The sequence below is a fragment of the Paramisgurnus dabryanus genome, chromosome 14, assembly GCF_030506205.2.
Source record: "Paramisgurnus dabryanus chromosome 14, PD_genome_1.1, whole genome shotgun sequence".
In the NCBI taxonomy this organism is placed as follows: domain Eukaryota; kingdom Metazoa; phylum Chordata; class Actinopteri; order Cypriniformes; family Cobitidae; genus Paramisgurnus; species Paramisgurnus dabryanus.
In genome coordinates, this window is record NC_133350.1 from 8,451,030 (window position 1) to 8,470,953 (window position 19,924).

Consider the following 19,924-nt stretch of genomic DNA (forward strand, 5'->3'; position numbering starts at 1 on the left):
TTCACCCCCCACATTTCAAAGGTTCATTACGTCTTTTAGATTTAACGCCATTCTTAAATAAGATATCCGTGAAAACATTTCCCTTCGACCGTGTTCCTAAATTATAGGATAATGGACAGAAGAAAAATCAATACCTGAAGTAATTTCAGTTTAGTAACTTACAATCAAACAACAACCTAAGCAAAAAACAGCCACACACTTTTCCCTGATGCACAAGCGAGCCAGTCATGATATCGCTTGTCTATATACTGAATTAAACATGTGTCCCATTTAGATTCAGTTGGCTTCATTTTGGGGGGCAATTTGGCACAACGGGATGTAGAAAATCTGTGTCTAGAAATAGGTTCAGCACAATACAGCATCTCTGAATCTTTTTCACTTGACTCATGGAAATTATATAAATTACACAACTCTGCTTTTTCATAGCCTAGTTTCGCAATTAAAATTGTTTGGATTTATCCGGATTGCTCCACTTGAGAAGCTAAGTGTGGACCACACTATCAGTAAAAAATGGTAGCTGTAGTCTCAGCCTTGGGCGTCACGCCCATGGACTGTTGGATGAACTTCTGATGCATATGGCACACTTTTCTGAAAACACTTCAGCAGCTTCGAAAGTCGTCCTCTGATTGGGTGAATTATATTTCTGGGAGACGTGTGTGTCGCGTTCTTTAACAGTTCGCCTGGAAACAACACAATCTGAAAGTATGCAAGGTTCATGGCATAAACGACGGCAAGAGTTTTGCTTGACGCAATTATTGGAAACAAATTTTTTTTTTTAAAGCGATACTCTAGACAAATATCAAAATAACCATGATTTACTCACCCTCAAGCCATCCAAGATACATATGTCCATCATCTTTCAGACAAACACATTTGGAGTTATTTTAGTAATGTCCTTGCTTTTCCAAACTTTATAATGGTAGAAAAAAGAGTTCCGGGAACAACTTTGACTTTCAAGCTTAAAAAGTGCATCCATCTTTCACAGAAGTAATCCACACGCCTCCAATGGCTTAATAAAGGTGTTCAGCTGGTATTCGATGCAATATTGTAAGAAAAAATATCAATTAGCTTCCGGTTATAGTCACTGCGCAAGTACCCATGGCATTCAACGATATGCTAAAACTGTTTCATGAATCGCGTTAAGTACAAGATGGTACCATTACCGGAAGCTAGTTATTACAGTTTATAAAGTTTGAAATATGGATATTTTTCTTAGACAACCGCATCGATTACCCACAGAAGGCATTTATTAACCCATTGGAGGTGTTTGGATTGCCTCTGTGAAGGATTAATGCACTTTTTGGGGGTTTAAAGTCAGAAGTTGTTTCCTGATTTCTCCTTGGAAAAACAAAGCCAATTACTAAAATAAGTCCCTATGTGTTCGTCTGAAAGATGATTGACATATGTATCATGGATTTCATTCAAAAATTAAAATAATGTCATTAATGAATCACCCTCGTGGATGACGTGTTATCCTCAGACATGTTTGCGAAGTTTTTTTGCATCTCCCTCAGACTGTAAAAAAGCACAGGCACACAAAAAAAAAGCTGGGGCGCACCAGATAACACGTCAGCCGCTTGTACGTCATCCGAGTCACTGCAGTCAGGTGACTTTAGTCTTGCGCATGTGCTTTACAGCAGACGCGGAAGAGAAGACAATGCTGAATAAAGTCATTTTTTTGGACCAAAATGTATTTTCGATGGTTCAACGCATTCCAACTGACCCACTGATGTCACATGGACTACTTTGATGATGTTTTTATTTTATTTATGTAAACCATACACAGATTTTCAATGAAGGGTCAGCAAGCTCTCGGACTAAATATAAAACATCTTAAATTGTGTTCTGAAGATGAACGGAGGTCTTCCGAGTTTGGACTGACATGAGTAATTGACATTATTTTCATTTTGGGGTGAACCACCCCTTTAACATGGTTGCTATTGTTGTTTTGAACTTCAGAGACATCATGAATGAATGATTTGCTGGTTGGACTATCCACGTCCCTAAACATGACGTGCCATAAAGTGAAGCATGCTTGATTGCTTTACAATACATGTCAGTCATGTGGTCCTTGGCCATTCAAAGCGGCCATGGTTCCCAGAACCCCAGCTACGTGAGATTACAGGGGCAGTACCGTTTTAAAAAATTCAACTTTGCCCCTAAAGAGTTTACATTAATACATATTGGTATTGGAGGGTATCTGTACCTAAATAGAGGGTATGTAACGACGTCACTTTTCCATGACCACGCCGGAGCTCGTCCTGTTAAGTGGCAACACATTCAACAAAATGGCTGGTTTTCATAGCGGCTGCTGCGAAAACGGCAGTAAAAATATTATCAGCTTAAATTGAATTTAGTTGGCCTTAACAGTGACCCTAACAACTTGCCAAACAACCAGTAGTCTGTGGACATTGGCATTTGGCCAGACATTGCTTTTTTCTGGGTGATTCTCACGAAATCCAGATTTAGAAGGTGTCCAGCATCAGAATTTTTTAAAAGTCCTTGAAGTCAATTTTTTTGCACATGTAAGATTAAAGGTCTGAACTTACTTTAACCATTATTTTTGGAGGATTTAAAATATATTTACATTTTTTTTATAATTATTTACATTTTTTAGATTATCATTATCAAAAATTATTTCTCATGTTTCGGTAATGAGAACTAAAAAGTTGTCTAGGTACTATGACAAACAAAATTTAAACTTTTATCTGGATAGAAAAAATAAGAACTGCTTACCTGGTAGCCATCTTGAGCCATCATAATCCGTCAATTATGTCCCTTCCAACAATTTTTTTAAATGTTAGTTCCTTGAGTGCTTAAACAATGATTGAAAATTGTTGCAGAGGGTGAGAAAATTTTTCTTGGACACATTTATATTCCTTATTATTGTCTCTACATTTACCAATGATCACCAAATCCCACATGTTTCTTTACTGGAAATGTTTATAGCATAACATGCACTGAAGCTTTTTATTTTTTAGATTTTTTTATTATAAATATTTCCATGTCAAAGAACCCAAATCCAGTCATGGACATGTTGCGGTAATGAAAATGTTCCCCTTAAATGTGGAAAATACAACAAAATTGGTTTGTATGATGTCATTTGAAATCATGTGCCAAATGATACATAAAGTGATGTTTGTAACTGTATGCTTCTTATTTTGATAGCATTTACTTTTTATAAAAATGTTTCATGACACCTCATAAGCCTAATTTCGCGAGATTCACCCTACTGCTACTGATTTACCTCTTCTTTGAGTCTTTTTTGCAGTCTGTAAAAAGACAGATCCAAATTTTTGTTGAATCTGTGTGATCACACAACTTTTCCCATTTTAGACTTGTTTTTCACGTTATGCTAATGCTGTCGCTCCTTTAACTTATAATTATGCAGAGAACAAGTAGATTTGACAAGTAGATTTTGATAATATAGAAACCACCAAAATATATAAATAATGCATACATGCCAATATCCTGCGTGAGACACTTTTCCCTCGCTAAACTTTAGAGAAAAGCAACTTTGAAATTATCACCCGACTCAGCAGAGCAGCAGTGTTCATATCGGATGAATGGCCCACCATAATATTCCCTGTTGGATCAATAATATTAATCAAAAAAATGAAGCGGGCTATGTTTGGACAACCAGAAACCCGATAAGCGTTGCAGCACCTGCGCGTTTCCGCACACAGATCCCCAGCTCGGCACTTGTCGCCTCCCTTTATCCACCCGGAAGGGTTTCTATGTGTGACACGTATCGACGTTTTCCATGCACACTGTCACCATGATAGATTTTAAGTCCTTTGCGATAACTCCCCAAAGCAATGAACCTCTCTGCTTGTATTCACTCTTACGCACACACAAACACAAATTGATCCAACACGTGCAAGAGGACCAAATGTCTACAGTAGTCAATCAATGCGTTCAATCTTTGAATAACAAAGTCAAGCAAATAACTATTCCCACTCAACATGAATAATTAAAGGCGGCTACTTATGGACACGGTCTCAAACAAACTCTGCTTTCCACCGGTATACTTCATTCGCATAAAGACCAGAATAGCCCTGCAGGCCCCAAACAAACATTAGTTTGATATAAATCCTTAATAACCAGACGCCACCCATTTCTGGTTTCCCGCTACCCGTATTACATTTTTAAAAACGTACTTAAGATTTTTTTATGGGGTTGTTATGAAGCCGCTAGATAATAATCAATGAACAAGGAGAGCAAAATCTATTTGTTCCAGTGCATGTAGATAAAGATGAACAAGTTATATTAAAAAGCCTCTTAGTGAAGAGAAACGGTGCCGTACGTACATGCGCAGTGCCCGATTATCTCCAAGGAAACTAACTACACGCATCCACCCTCTTCGATTGTCCTCTTTCAGGACTTTCTGAATGTCTTATTGTTCTCTGTCATTTCCTTCTCTCGTTTGATTCGAAAAGAGAAAGATACTCTCACGAGGGAAATGACGAATTGCTGGAGCCATAGGGAGCACAGAAATTAGACTGAATGTAAATTACTCCCATTGTAAACGATGACAGTCGAGAGACGACGGCAGATAATATTTCCCACAGTTCTCGGCTGTGCTATTGAGTCACAATAATGAAATCAGAGGTATTGTTTAAACTTGTGCTTAGGAGAGGAGCTTAAGAGGATCCGACGGAAAGTGTTCATCGGATCAGTGAAACTGAGAGGCTGGTTATTCAATCCAATCCACCTGAGTGTGCTTCATATTTGACACCTTACTGTTTGACGTTCTTTTGATTGAAACGTTTAATTAACGTTGCTATTTTTATTAAAAGTGCAAATGTGAAAAGAAAAGAAAAAAGGTGAGAGAAAAGATGCTCTTTAAAGAACTTTAAAGGGATAGTTCACCAAAAATGAAAATTTTGATGATAAATGATGGTAAGCAGACAGCTGATGCTACCCATTGACTTTCATAGTAGGAAAAACAAATATTTTGGAAGTATTGTGATAAATGATGAAGAAGATTTTGATAAATGATGGTAAGCACACAGTTGATGGGACCCATTGACTTCCATAGTAGGAAAACAAATATTTTGGAAGTATTGTGATAAATGATTAAGAAGATATTTTGGTAAATAATGGCAAGCAGACAGCTGATTGTAACCATTGACTTCCATAGTAGGAAAAACAAATATTTTGGAAGTATTGTGATAAATGATGATGAAGATATTTTGGTAAATAATGGCAAGCAGACAGCTGATTGTAGCCATTGACTTCCATAGTAGGAAAACAAATATTTTGGAAGTATTGTGATAAATGATGAAGAAGATATTTTGGTAAATAATGGCAAGCAGACAGCTGATTGTAACCATTGACTTCCATAGTAGGAAAAACAAATATTTTGGAAGTATTGTGATAAATGATGATGAAGATATTTTGGTAAATAATGGCAAGCAGACAGCTGATTGTAGCCATTGACTTCCATAGTAGGAAAACAAATATTTTGGAAGTATTGTGATAAATGATGAAGAAGATATTTTGGTAAATAATGGCAAGCAGACAGCTGATTGTAACCATTGACTTCCATAGTAGGAAAAACAAATATTTTGGAAGTATTGTGATAAATGATGATGAAGATATTTTGGTAAATAATGGCAAGCAGACAGCTGATTGTAACCATTGACTTCCATAGTAGGAAAACAAATATTTTGGAAGTATTGTGATAAATGATGAAGAAGATATTTTGGTAAATAATGGCAAGCAGACAGCTGATTGTAACCATTGACTTCCATAGTAGGAAAACAAATATTTTGGAAGTATTGTGAAAAATGATGATGAAGATATTTTGGTAAATAATGGCAAGCAGACAGCTGATTGTAACCATTGACTTCCATAGTAGGAAAAACAAATATTTTGGAAGTATTGTGATAAATGATGATGAAGATATTTTGATAAATGATGGTAAGCACACAGTTGATGGGACCCATTGACTTCCATAGTAGGAAAAACAAATATTTGGGTAGTATTGTGATAAATGAAGAAGAAGATATTTTGGTAAATGATGGTAAGCACACAATTGATGGTACCCATTGACTTCCATAGTAGGAAAACAAATATTTGGGTAGTATAGTGATAAATGATGAAGAAGATATTTTGATAAATGATGGTAAGCACACATCTGCTATAACAATTGACATCCATAGTAGAAAAAAACAAATATTTGGGAAGTATTGTGATAAATGATGATGAAGATATTTTGATAAATGATGGTAAGCACACATCTGCTATAACAATTGACATCCATAGTAGAAAAAAACAAATCTTTGGGAAGTATTGTGATAAATGATGATGAAGATATTTTGATAAATGATGGTAAGCACACATCTGCTATAACAATTGACATCCATAGTAGAAAAAAACAAATATTTGGGAAGTATTGTGATAAATGATGATGAAGATATTTTGATAAATGATGGTAAGCACACATCTGCTATAACAATTGACATCCATAGTAGAAAAAAACAAATATTTGGGAAGTATTGTGATAAATGATGATGAAGATATTTTGATAAATGATGGTAAGCACACATCTGCTATAACAATTGACATCCATAGTAGAAAAAAACAAATATTTGGGAAGTATTGTGATAAATGATGATGAAGATATTTTGATAAATGATGGTAAGCACACATCTGCTGTATCAATTGACTTCCATAGTAGGAAAAACAAATATTTTACAAGTATTGTGATAAATCATGAAGAAGATATTTGGTAAATGATGATAAGCACACAGTTGACTGTACCCATTGACTTCCATAGAAGGAAAACAAATATTTTATTGTGATAAATGATGAAGAAGATTTTGATAAATGATGGTAAGCACACATCTGCTGTAACAATTGACATCCATAGTAGAAAAAACAAATATTTGGGAAATATTTTGTTAAATTATGGTAAGCATACAGTTGACGGGAACCATTGAATTCCATCCCATTTGTTTTTCCTACAATGGAAGTCAATGGTTACAATCAGGTGTTTCTACCATCATTTATCAATATTTGATTTTGTGTTCATTAGAAAAAAATTAATTCATACAGGTTTAGATGAAAAGAGGACAGCATTTTAAATTTTGGGTGAACTATCCCTTTAACTTTTGTAGACGTTTTTCAGAGATATTTTTGTGTGGAGAGCACCACCTGGTGACATGTTTATATATAACATATTACATCTAAGGCAGATTCTTGAAAAAATATTAAAGGTTAACACAAACTTTTAGGTGCCCCCCCTTCTGTAGGGTGCATCCCTTTACGACCTCCCAAAGAAAACTTCAAACTTTGAATTAAACAAAACATATTGATGAAAAGTAGTGCTGTTGGTTAGTAGCAAAATTTTTTCTAATGATTCATTACACAATTTATAATAAATTAATGTATTTTATATAATGTCATAAAACTAAGGGCCCCCCGGCTCTATCTACTCCCCCCCGGCCTCATTTTGAGAACCATTGGGGAACAGATCACTCTATACAATCTACAATACACAAAGTAAGGAATATTTGACAACGGTCAATTATTTGAAAATTATGCACACACAAAGGTGGTCATGTGGTTAGATGTGAAGCATGCATTATTCCTTTTAAACCACGGTTACCACAAACATCGCTCTGATGCCTATTTCTAAGTTATTTAAAAGGTTATGTGTGCGGTTTACAGAAAAAATCCTCAACACCCATGGATCATTTCTCAACCAATCAGATAAAGCATTTAACCGTCCCGTGGTATAATTTAATTTAAAAGGTAAAAAAATGCATATTTTTGAGACACCAGATACACAAAAAGTATACAACAATTTAAATTACCATGAAATAGTGCATACTTTATTAATATATTTCATACAGAACATTAGTGAATTTTAAGATGTTAAAGCTGCCAACAAGCATCACAACTTTGTATATTTTGCTTAAATGCTTTTGTGAATACAGACTAAGACAAATGCGTAAAAATAGTTTTGCTTGTTCCATATATTTCTGTTTTGAAATTAATACATTTTTATAATGAAATTCTTTTAAAGAGGAGAAAAACTAAAACTAGAAAATAAGCGTATCAAAAGAAATTTTCAAAATATGTACCCCAGCTGTCACTGGGGCGGTACCCTTTCAAAAAGTACAGCTTTAGACCTGAAACGTTCATATTAGTACCTTAAAGGTACATATTATTAGGACCTCTTTAAAAGGTACTGCCCAAGAGACTGCTGGGGTAAATTTATTTATTTATTCATTTTTCAGTGTACTTTAATGTACAATTAAAAATTATACAAATATAACTAAATGTGCATTTGCAGAACTGTAGTAAGGGTTGATAATCCATTTTAAGACATTTTTAAAAGGTGGATACAGAACCAACCCATAAACAACAGAATTTTCTCAGATGAAATGTTTACGTTCAGTCATTTGTGATAAATCAAACATAAAAAACACAAGGCACATCATTTAAATTTGTAGATTACAAGAGCCCTCTAACATCCTAAAACTCTTAAAAGTAAAAAAGTAAAAGATTGTGACAGTCAGCGCTGTTTTTAAAACTATGCGTAAGTGAACGTGATATAAATTATTGCATATTTCTAGCACACCGCAAAAGCTTTAATAAAGCACAATATTTGAGGAAATATCATCACGCAGCAATCAAGTTGTTGGTTTTAAAGGTTTAGAAGTTTTCGCATTCTTCTAAGCTCATTACATCATGCGCTAACTTTTGATTCCCTTCCAGACAGAAAATGTAAGGCTCGGGCATACATTAAATATCAAGCACTCTTAGATCAACAGATCAAAGCTGAGGCCCATGGCCAGATACAGAAAGGGGAAAAACAAGCTGAAATACGTGCTGAATGATCCCAAAACCCCTGAACGGTGTGACTAGATCTAGAATTTACTTTTATAAACATGCAAGTACATACATATATCATTAGACAACGTTTGGTTTGGTTTCAGTGATTATACAAGCGTGTTAACACACAGCAACAACTTTTGGTGTAAGACCAAAGAAAATCTGCAGGCTACTTCAAAAAAGAAAGACATCTTTTTGTAGATTATAAAAAAAACGTAAGATTTAAGACATGTAAGACAAGTTATGCATCTGAACTCCAGATTTTCTTTGGTCTGTTTTCATTTCTTTAAGCACCATTGTTGTAATACTTGATCACCCTTTGGCTCCTCCTGCAGGTGAGGAGGTTTACTTGCGGCCCAGGGTTTCCGCAAGCTTCTTGAGTCTTTTCTTGAGCTCCAAAGGAAACTTCTCGTAACATTTCTTGCATACTGGCTTCATGTCAAACTCCACAAACTTGTTCCTGAAAAAGCATTGCAAAATTTAGCCATTTTCTAACACAATTTTGCCAAAAAACAAGCAAGTCTGAATCTTGCAAGCGTACTGCATTACGGCAATGCTATGGGTTTACGTTACCTTTAGATGTCTCTAACAAATAAGATGTGTAATTTTGGTAGCAAAAGCTACAAATATATCATTTTAAATATCACTATATGCTTTTAGTGACTGCGCATTATAATTTGGATGCCACATACCATACAATGCAATACAAATGTGATCATTTGACGTAAAATAAGCACTACATGTTCATACGATACATGTTTTGTTCTGTGCTTTTTAATAAATACTTAGGAGTAATGGAAAGATGATAAAAAAAACAATGATATTGATAATATGAAAATCAGCACCTTTGTGTGTAATCTAACCCTAACAAACATTTATGAAGCAAATACAAAAAAAAAGAGTTGTGAAATGATACGAACACGTGAGGACACTAACCAATGACAAGGAAGGAGTGAAGCAGATGAGAATGGAGAGATAAAGAAGAGATAGAAAAGGGTTACAGACAGACGGCGATGGATTTCTTTCGACGTTCGCGCGAGTCGCGTTCCCGTTTCGCCAACCGACGTTTTAGGTCTTCCGGTAGCCGCTCGTAACAGTGTTTACACACCGGCTTCAGGTCCACCTCCACGAATCTCTCCCTTCAGGACCACCGAGAGAAGAAAAAACGACCGACAATAGGAAAGGTGGAGGACAAAGGGTAAAGGAAATGGATTTAAAGTTGGAAAGAGAAATAGAACGTGGTGCCGTTTTGAGAGCGAATGAGAGGATTGAGGGTGACAGAAACAGAAAATACAAGCATTAGGAGCACAGAAAGGTTAGTAATGGTCCAAAGAAGAACATCACAACACAAAAGCTGAAAGACCCAATTTAAAGGCACTTCTGCACAGACAAAGACAAATTTACAGAGACACAGAAGAGTCAATAACAAAGAAAGGAAAGAGGAAATTGGTGATAGCGCACAGGTCCTTAATCTTTTTAGTCTGCAGTACTATTTTTTTAGGCTCCAAAACTCTTGCACCCCAAATACGTGACAGAACAAAGTGATACACTTTAGGTTTACATTTCTCTGAATACTTATCATCCATAAGATTCATTTTATAGAAATCTTTCACCCCATATAGGGTTAAAACACATAGGTTGAGAACCACTTTAATAGATGAATACAGTTTGTGTAAGATCACTTACTTGAGGGTGAGTTTGGTGTTGCATGTTGCGCAGGAGAAACAGTTCACGCACCAAGCCTTATTCAGAGCCGATACCACTGAGAGAAAACCAACAAACATCATCTTTAAATTCAGACCTATAGACATTTAACTTAAACATTAAAGAAGCAATCTGAACAGTATTTACCGTCTCCTTCGATCACGCGGTTGCAATGGTAACAAACATCACCAAAAAGCTGGCAAAAGACAAACAGTTAAGTTATACATTAGAATCAAAGTGTTTTTTTTCCATAAAGTTGTGGCAATAAATATGGCAACATTTTAGGCTAAACGCAAATATGCTAATTAGAGTTACCTTTAAATTGTTTGTGCCATTAAACCAGAAATTATTATTGTATTGTTAAATCTAGTTAACTATAAATGTTGATTGTAACTCACTTATTATTAGAAAACTAACTAATGACAGTAACAACAAAAAGTAAAAACTGCTTCAGCAAATAAAGCACATTGTATGCTAGTTAGGGATGTAACGATTACATCGCATTAAAAATGCATGTCTGAAATAGATTCTGAATCACACAATTTCATGCACAGCTTGTGCGTGTACTACGGCATTTGGTCAATAGGAAGTCCTTAACAATCTAAAATCATTACGAGTCGGAGTTGTTTATAACGTGCATTTAAAAAGGCAACACTCGTAAAACAAACTCATTCAAAATATTCTTTATTAGCATGAAAATACCTGAAACAATTTGAAGAACAGCGATATAAATATTCCTAAAGACATTTCCTGGAATAGCGTTTGTAATGCTACTTCTTCTGTGGCACAAAGGGAGTTTCTGCATGAGAGCACCCCCTGGCATTCGGATGTGCCGGGATTTCTCAGTAATTCATTTTTTGAGAAAACGCGCATTTGCACGATTAATAGTAAAACCCCTAATGCTAGCCTAACATAAATGTGTGTCATCATCAAGAATGCAATGCACACTTAAGTTGCATTTTGAATAGGACTGGTAAAAAAAAATACATTCACCTGATTTTACTATACTGACAAAACTATATTGATTTTGGGAAATCCATAAATTGATTCTTAATTACAGATATTTATCATTTTTATGTGTATCATTTATGCAATTTAAATATTCAAGCAAGATGCAAAACACATCTCAATGTTTGAAAAGTTTTGTGTCCAGGTTTGAACAGACATATTTAGCCTCCCAAAACATTTTTGTTGTTGTTGTTTGCACCATAATACTTAAAGGTGACATAGAATGATTGAACGGGGTATTTATTCTTGTTCTGTGATGTGACATGTAGACAAAATTTTTTTGTTTGGGTCTGTAATGCATTAGAAGCTTCCTAAAAACCTCTCTCAGATAGCACTATTAGGGTTGGGGATTTTAAACAAGTGGTTTTGCACCTATTTGGCTCCCCCTGCTGGCTTAACTTGCAATCTCATTACTGATTGGCTGACTTTGCTGCCACTCAAAAAATGTAGCCAATTATTTTAAAGTGGAGGGGCAGTGAGATGCCTGTGATGTCATAAGCATCAGTTTTTCAGATTGGGCCGCTTTCTGGCTGACATTTCTAAAAGAGGAATTTTTATGAGACTGAGATGTTTAGCATGTTTGGCACTTTTTGTATGTTTGTGAATGTGGGTAGACTACCATTATTCAACAAAGACAAGGTAAAAATGGTTTTTTATTCTCTGTCCCCTTTAATTCTGTAACTGGAACCTGTTGTACACAAACGTGGACAATTACACTGCTTCATGTATAAAGATAAATATTTGGTTATTATATTCATTGGTTCTTCCTAACTCCAAAATAGCTGGAAGAAATCTGAATAAAAGACAAACCACAGCTCGGTTCTTATGAGGTTAAAGAAATCCTTGTAATCGCAGTGTGATGTGTGAATGTGAACAAATTAAAAATAAAATCCCATGGGTAACAGTATACTGGATCAGTGCATTACATGTACTGTAGGACTTAAAGTGACAGCACACAAAATAAATTCTATGTCTGCAAAAGTAATAATTTTAATGAAATATTGATATATATAAAAAACATATAAAAACATCTTAATCTGATCGCCAAATTAGTTGCAATACCCAGCTCTAATTTTGAATTGCGGTGTATGTGACATTTTGGACAAAATATGAAATGAAGCTTGTGCAGCTAAAAGTGTCCGTCTTCGCATATTTGAATAGAAGTTATTTTATACCATAATTGAGTTTTGCATCTCTTACCTGATTGTAGTGAGTCTCGCAGTAAGCCAGACCTTTCCTCTCATAATGACGGTGTCCCAGAAAGGGTTTTTCACACTTAGCACAGACAAAATGCTGCAAAAATACATACACATACAGAATTTAGGTCAATATATACAGGAGAGCAGTGAATTGAAGTATGACAAATATAAGAACATGATTCAGATAAGAAGGGACATTCTCACACATTTAAAGAAATAGGTCGTGTACAGCTTTGGGTATACAAAGGTTTGGAAAATCACAAATAATCTCAATAGATTTGTATAAGGATGGATCATGGATCGGTCTAATAATGAGCTAATGATATAAATCAGGGGTGTTAAATAAGACAGACATCTAAATGTGCTGTGGGTTCTCAGGATTAAACTACACATCAAATCTCATTCCCATATGACCATGTATAACAGTATCGGTACAGACACCTACAATTGCTCCAAGGTAAATTAAAATGTTAATAACTTTACATTAATTTGTTAAGGTATTGATTTGGGTCACAGTAGAGCAACGGTAACTAAAGAGATCGCAGCAGCATAATAAGTGTGCTGTGAAACCTCTACGCAGTCAGTTATAATCACTATCAAATTAAGCTTTTCTCTTTTTCTTGTTCTGTAAAGCTTGTTCGAACCAAATGTCTCATTAAGAAATGAAATTAGAAAGAGAAAATGAACACACTGTCTTACACACACACCTCAACATGCCATTGCTTTCCCATGGCATTAACCACACGGCCTTCGATTGGACGCCTGCAGGCTCCGCAGATCGGCACACCCATCTTATCGTGGCAGGGGAGGCAGTAGAGTTCACCTTTTAGCTCACGAGCATCAGCGGTCAGCTCCTTACTGTAAACACACGAAACCACAAATTCATATCGGTTTCTGTAAACAGACCTAGCAGATAGTGAAAATGCACGCCGCTGTACTGACCCGCAGTTGCTGCAGTTAAAGTGGTCGGGATGGTACGGGTCGTTTTTGAAAATGAGAGGCTGCTCCTCGATGATGGCGTGACACTTCTGACAGACGTACTTCCCGAGACCGCGAGCCTTCTCACGGTTATGACACGGGCGGCACAGGTGGCTGATAAACACAGTCAATTTTAGGTAGGATGATCCTAGATCTTAAGACTTGTTGTCTGTGGTCTCACCACTAGAGAGACTTTTAATTGGCTACAAACTCACCGGCCGGCGTTCTTGACGAATCCGACGTCAGCGAGCACGGCCTGGCAGATATCACAGCAGAAGCAGTCGGGATGCCAGCTGTTATTCATGGCTTTAATCACACGCCCAATTATAAACTCTCCTGTGGGAATGAAATTTACAATTAACACAGTCAGTGAATTGCATCACCTGTGTTTGTGTGGGCGCTTCTGTGAGTCGATTCTTACCACATTGGTGGCAACATGGAGCGAACAACATCTGGAAATCATGTTCACAGTATTTTCTTCCCTCGAACTATAAAAATACAGAAAAATAAACATATCAACAAAAAAGCACGACATCAGCTGTAATAAGAGTCAAATGAACACTTTATGTACATAAAAAGCATATTAAAGCTGCATTTCATGAATTTTACCTCTCTATCGCCATCTCTGTTTGAAACGTAAAATTGAAAATTATGTACAGTTTATATTTTATTTTTACATTTTTTTTATGCATTTGACAGATGATTTTTTCTCAAGCGGGGTTTAAGTCAAATAAAGTCAAACATTAAATCGTATCTGAATTTATAAATCATTAATATTAGCTTACCATAGTACATCAGGGTACTTCTGGTAGATGCTAAACTATCTATCTATACAGTTACTAACATCTCTTCATGTACTATTTTGCACATGATTTCAAATGACATCATTCAAACCAATTTTGTTGTTTTTCCATATTTAAGGGGAAAATTTTAATTACCGCAACGTGTCCATGACTGGATTTGGGTTCTTTGACATGGAAAATCAAAGGAATATCATAATAATAATAATAATAATAAAGAATATAAATGTGTCCAAGACCAATTTTTTATCCTCCGCAACAATTTTCAATCATTGTTTAAGCCCTCAAGGAACTAACATTTTCAAGAAAATTGTTGGAAGGGACATTATTGACTGTGACACTCAAGATGGCTACCAGGTAAGCAGTTTTTATTTTTTTCTCTCCAGATAAAAGTTGAAATTTTGTTTGTCATAGTACCTAGACAATTTTTTAGTTCTCATTACCAAAACATGAGTTTGTAAATGCATATTTAATGTAATATCATGTTGCGGTAATGATAATTTTTGACATGTTTCGATAAAAGTACCTCATAAAAGAGTCCATCTGGAAACTGCTGGAAACACTGGGCACAGACGAAGCACTGCTCGTGATACAGCTCACCGTTGCTGTTAACAATCTTCTCCGCCGGAGCAAAGCCACTTTTGCACCGCTCGCACGAGGCGTTTGCCAGGGCATTAGCCATGTTGCTATTAGGAAAAGATCAAATACAGGATAACTGGATCAGTGGTGTCTGTAAGCTTATGATCTGTAAATCTTCAAATCCAAATCGATCAACATTGCTTTATGTCGGCCATTACCTAAACACAAAACCATGGGTCAGCTTTAATGGCATTAAAGTATCTACACTACAAACAAAACCAAGGATTAAAGCAAGACTCCACATATCTGATCTTTTGTCAGGGGATATTTTAACAGTTTTTTAAACATGAAATCAAAGTAGACCCTATTTTACTTTCTTATGCATGGATTATTATGCATTATATCATAATAAATGGTACATGTGTCTTATTATCCAAATATTTTACACAAAAATGAGACACATAACAGAAGTAAAATGGGTTTAACACACTTAATTTAAAGGGGACATTGACAATTTTAAAAAGTCTTGTGAAAATAAATCTTTGATGTCCCCAGAGTACGTATGTGAAGTTTAAGCTCAAAATATCATTTAGATAATTTATTATAGCATGTTGAAATTGCCCCTTTGTAGGTGTGACCTTTTAAATGCAAATTAGTTGATTTCTGCACTAAGTGGCAGTGCCGTGGTTAGATAATGCAGATAAAGGGGCGGTATTATCCCCTTCTGACATCACAAGGGGAGCCAAATTTCAATTACCTATTTTTCACATGCTTGCAGAAAATGGTTTACCAAAACTAAGTTACTGGGTTGATCTTTTACACATTTTCTAGGTTGATAGAAGAACTGGGGACCCAATTATAGCACTAAAACATGATTTTCATGAAATGTCCTCTTTAATAGTGCTAACAAACAGAGTGATTTTAACAGTGATGAAGTTGGTGCGCCCATTTCTCTACCTAAAAACTCCATGTGACTCACAATGACTGTACAATACTGAAACTAAGTTTTTACATCACATCAACATAAATAGCCTGCCGTTGCCTTGAAACCAGACATGATCATTCAAAATTAACCACTCACGGTTCCCCAGACAGACATTTATCCTCTGACATCACAAGTGATGTGGCTATAAGGAGGGTGGATCTTCTCACACACCGTTGCCTGGGTGCTAAAACAGACTGGTGTTTATAAGGCCATGTTCCCTAATATGGGAAACCAAAGCGGATCTACCAACACAGAGCAGCTCCAAAAATAGATCATATGTATGTTTTTAAGAGATAAAGGCTCTTACACTGTTGATTCACCCAAAAGTCAAACTGGGCACAGTTCCCTTTGTATATAAGAAATTCATACATCATCATTAAATGGTGAACTATCACTTTAAGAAAACTATGTCCCAGGACTTATCGTGTGCAAGAACAACACTAGACCTGACACCGCTGTGTGAGAAAGTCAGAGATGTTTAACCATTTGTGTGTTTGTGGGTAAAGATTGTTTCTGTCCGCAAACCAAAGTATGCATTTATAACTCCTTACATATTTTATTTTACTATAAATACATCCTTTACATGTAACACTGAGATACAGGGCTGGGATTGGTGTCTAACATTGGCGCGTTAAAGTAAAATACTGATAGAGATCATCTCTGAACAATCATTTTTAACTTAATTTCCAGTTCAAAGTATAGTGGAGAACTTTATCTGATCTCAGGACAGGAAGTAGATTGTATGCGTCTCCTTTGGGAGATCTGACAGTAAGCAACAATCTCAGGAATGTTTGGGAAAACTGAACTCATATGTTTTCCCAACAAACAAAACATCTTACAATTTTATTAATTTAATTCGTAATAAATTTGACAATTTAAAAACGAGACCTATCCGTCATAAATTTCACAGATATATTTCATTGAAATTAAGTTTTACATAGGGTAATGTAATTTATTAAATATCATACTTATCTGCACCGTCTTGTGTACAGACTTAAACATTTATCTTCTTATTCAGATACTTTACCCCACATTTCATTCTTCTTTATTATGCAGCCAGTTAATTACAGTATGACTGGGTTTATCTAAACACTGCGCGTGTGCGTGCGTGTCAGGAAAACTCCACTAGGGAGGCTAACGTTAGTTAGCTTAGCATTCACCGTTATCTCACAATCCATTATCTTTAATATTAACGCTCACAGTAAAAAACAATCAACAATAGCGATGTTACCGAAGTAAACGGAGATGCGAGACGTAAACAAGAATAAAACTATAAGAAAAAGATAATGCAATAAAGTGGCGATGTGTTCTTCATGCATCTCTGTGTAAAATAAAAAATATAAACAGCAGTCATATTTATTGTATTTACCTGCCCGTCATCTCTGAGACACCCAGCATCCCCTTCAACACGACTTATCCAGAGATAAACTCAGGGTTTAATCACACAAAAACTATAACGCCCCTCGTATCTGTTGCTTGCTTTTCACTTTTTTCCTCTTCTTTTACAGCCAAAGATGTTCCTCTGAAAATCGGAGGTGTTGCCGCTCAGCTCAAACTTCCGGGTTTTGGGTGCCGTACGTACTGCTAGGCGTATTTTATGCAATATATAACATAATATGATGCATATTATACAATACAATGCAATGAAGTATAATATATAGTCTCATAATCTAGTTGAGTCTAAGAGCATGAAAGAGCATGGATTATTTTTACATTGATTTCAATCGTTGACATGGCCTTACAAGATATCAAGGTTATATTTTTACAGAATGTTCTTTGCATTATGTAGTAAGATGTTGTGTAAAAATAGTTACAATCACAAAAAAACTTTAAATTTTTGCTCTCGTCGTAATGTGCTACAACAGTGTCTAGAGTGGACAGGCTAGACCATAGAAACGGGCTAGACTGTAAAGCGTCTACACCCTTCCTCTGACGTCAGCACATTTTTGCGCACTTCTATCAAACAGAGACTTATAAGGCATTGATGCCGGACAACCATATAATCTTACTTGTATAAACATAGCCGACTTATGGTCTAATAAAGTGCTTGAATTTAAATGTATGTTGTTAAATTTGTAGCACTAACAGTATTCTTAAGTTGGGTCATTAACCAATTCAAGTTTAAAAAATATATCATATCGCATATCTACCTCATGAGAGCGCTGTTGTATAAATATCATGATAATCATACATGTTAATCGAATCATTAGCCGAGTTACTCATTGTCAGTTTTTAGTACCTCCCAAAATGAAAATGTAATGGGCAGTACAAAATACAACAAAAACAAATATTGCGAACTTTGAGATCGTGCTGAATGTAAAAGTTTAGATAATGGCCAAATGTCTTCATTGACCCATCATGAGAAGAACCTTGTGAGGACATTACTGCGCCTTGCTAGATAAAAAAGGCTCATAAATCAACCAAATTATGTTTGCTTTTAATATAATTTCACGCACACCTTTCTGTGGTGTTTAGAGAGGTAGAGTTAAGGGACAAAAATGCATTAATCTGATATAAAATCAGTTCAAGTATGTGGGTGTGTTCGACTGCGCAGAACGATCGCCAGATGACATCAAGGTACCGCGAGAACGATTTAAAAACACACGCTCTCGCGATATTTTGCTGTCAAATATTTCCAGAGCCGAAAGAAGTGAAACCGGGCAACGCGTTTGGACTTGATCATCCTTAGTTTTACAAAATCGTCCAGACTTGTGTATGTAAATGAATACATTACAAAGTTTAGAAGTCACCTATTACAATTTTAACTCACACTGGAATTAACGAGAAGTGTGTTGAGCGGTCTGATGCTTTGAATGACAGGATCCGAACCGAAGGTAAAGTTCACCAATTAAATCTAACTCGAAATATGCTGCAGCTTGCTATCGTATTATTGCGCTAATTATTTGATTTTAACTCTCACTTGTAACTTATTTTTTCTTGTTAAACAAAAAGTATTGTAGTACTTATTTAAGATTTTATGTACATATAATATTGAAATGTGTAAACATCACTTCATTATATTATGCATGCTAAGTTAATGTGGTGTTTTATATATTATAAATACTTTTTCATAACCATAACTACCCTTCCATTTACAACGTCCAGTAGTTCAGATGCAGCTTTCTCATAGATAAATGCAGATAAAAACCTAATAATATTCAATGAGAGCCCAGTTATGGCCTTGTTAATTGTACATATCGTAAGGTAATATTTGCAGTATTGCACTTCTTGTAGTCCATAAAAAAACAGTAAACTAATAAACAGGAAAAAGAGGATTTAATAAGCTATTTCAGAGTGAGTCAGGCAGTGTTTGTGCATTGAATAAAGAGCAGCTGTATCTAATCTTTCTGCTGTGGTTTCTAAGCTATAATCTTGGAAACAAAAAACCTCCTATTGAATTTTGCATCCCTCATTTATACCTTCTCATTTTTTTGGCCTACGGGCTCTGCCCTTTAGTCTGAATTCATCACCTCCCTGATGTCGTTGTCATGGATACACTCTGATGCACAAAGGTCTATCTAAAGTTCTGAAAGAGAAATGTATTCATGTCTAATTAGCATTCATAGTTCGGCAAAAACTATAAACACCAGCAGCCCTGTGGCGGTTTCAAATTAAAAGATGCTGTGAATAAACAGACTCGTCACTATTCATCTCAAGGTCATCACAGATATTGAGTGAGGTCAATATCACATTTGAAACATTATCAAACCACAGACAAATAGTCACATTATTTTTGTCATTGTATGAGCTTTACACTTCTGAACCCTTATAGTTTATGTATTCATTGTCCCATGCTTGTAGAGACTTTGTCAAGATTTTATTGA

General features: G+C 35.6%; 1 protein-coding gene across 2 annotated transcripts; it reads right to left on the minus strand.

Annotated features, from left to right (window-relative positions):
- Positions 1 to 7,819: 7,819 nt before the first annotated feature.
- Positions 7,820 to 17,627, minus strand: lims1 (LIM and senescent cell antigen-like domains 1). Of its 2 annotated transcripts, none has more exons than XM_065241020.1 (10): positions 17,470 to 17,627; positions 15,063 to 15,222; positions 14,158 to 14,224; positions 13,952 to 14,072; positions 13,701 to 13,850; positions 13,466 to 13,616; positions 12,760 to 12,852; positions 10,699 to 10,747; positions 10,534 to 10,609; positions 7,820 to 9,307 (listed from the first exon to the last, which is right to left on the minus strand). In XM_065241020.1, exons 1-10 carry the CDS (start codon positions 17,496 to 17,498, stop codon positions 9,193 to 9,195), a joined length of 1,011 nt encoding a protein of 336 aa, XP_065097092.1. In that variant the 5' UTR covers positions 17,499 to 17,627; the 3' UTR covers positions 7,820 to 9,192. The 2 variants fall into 2 exon arrangements, with proteins under 2 accessions (XP_065097092.1, XP_065097093.1); XM_065241021.2 differs by lacking the exon at positions 7,820 to 9,307 and adding an exon at positions 9,633 to 9,986.
- Positions 17,628 to 19,924: the final 2,297 nt, after the last annotated feature.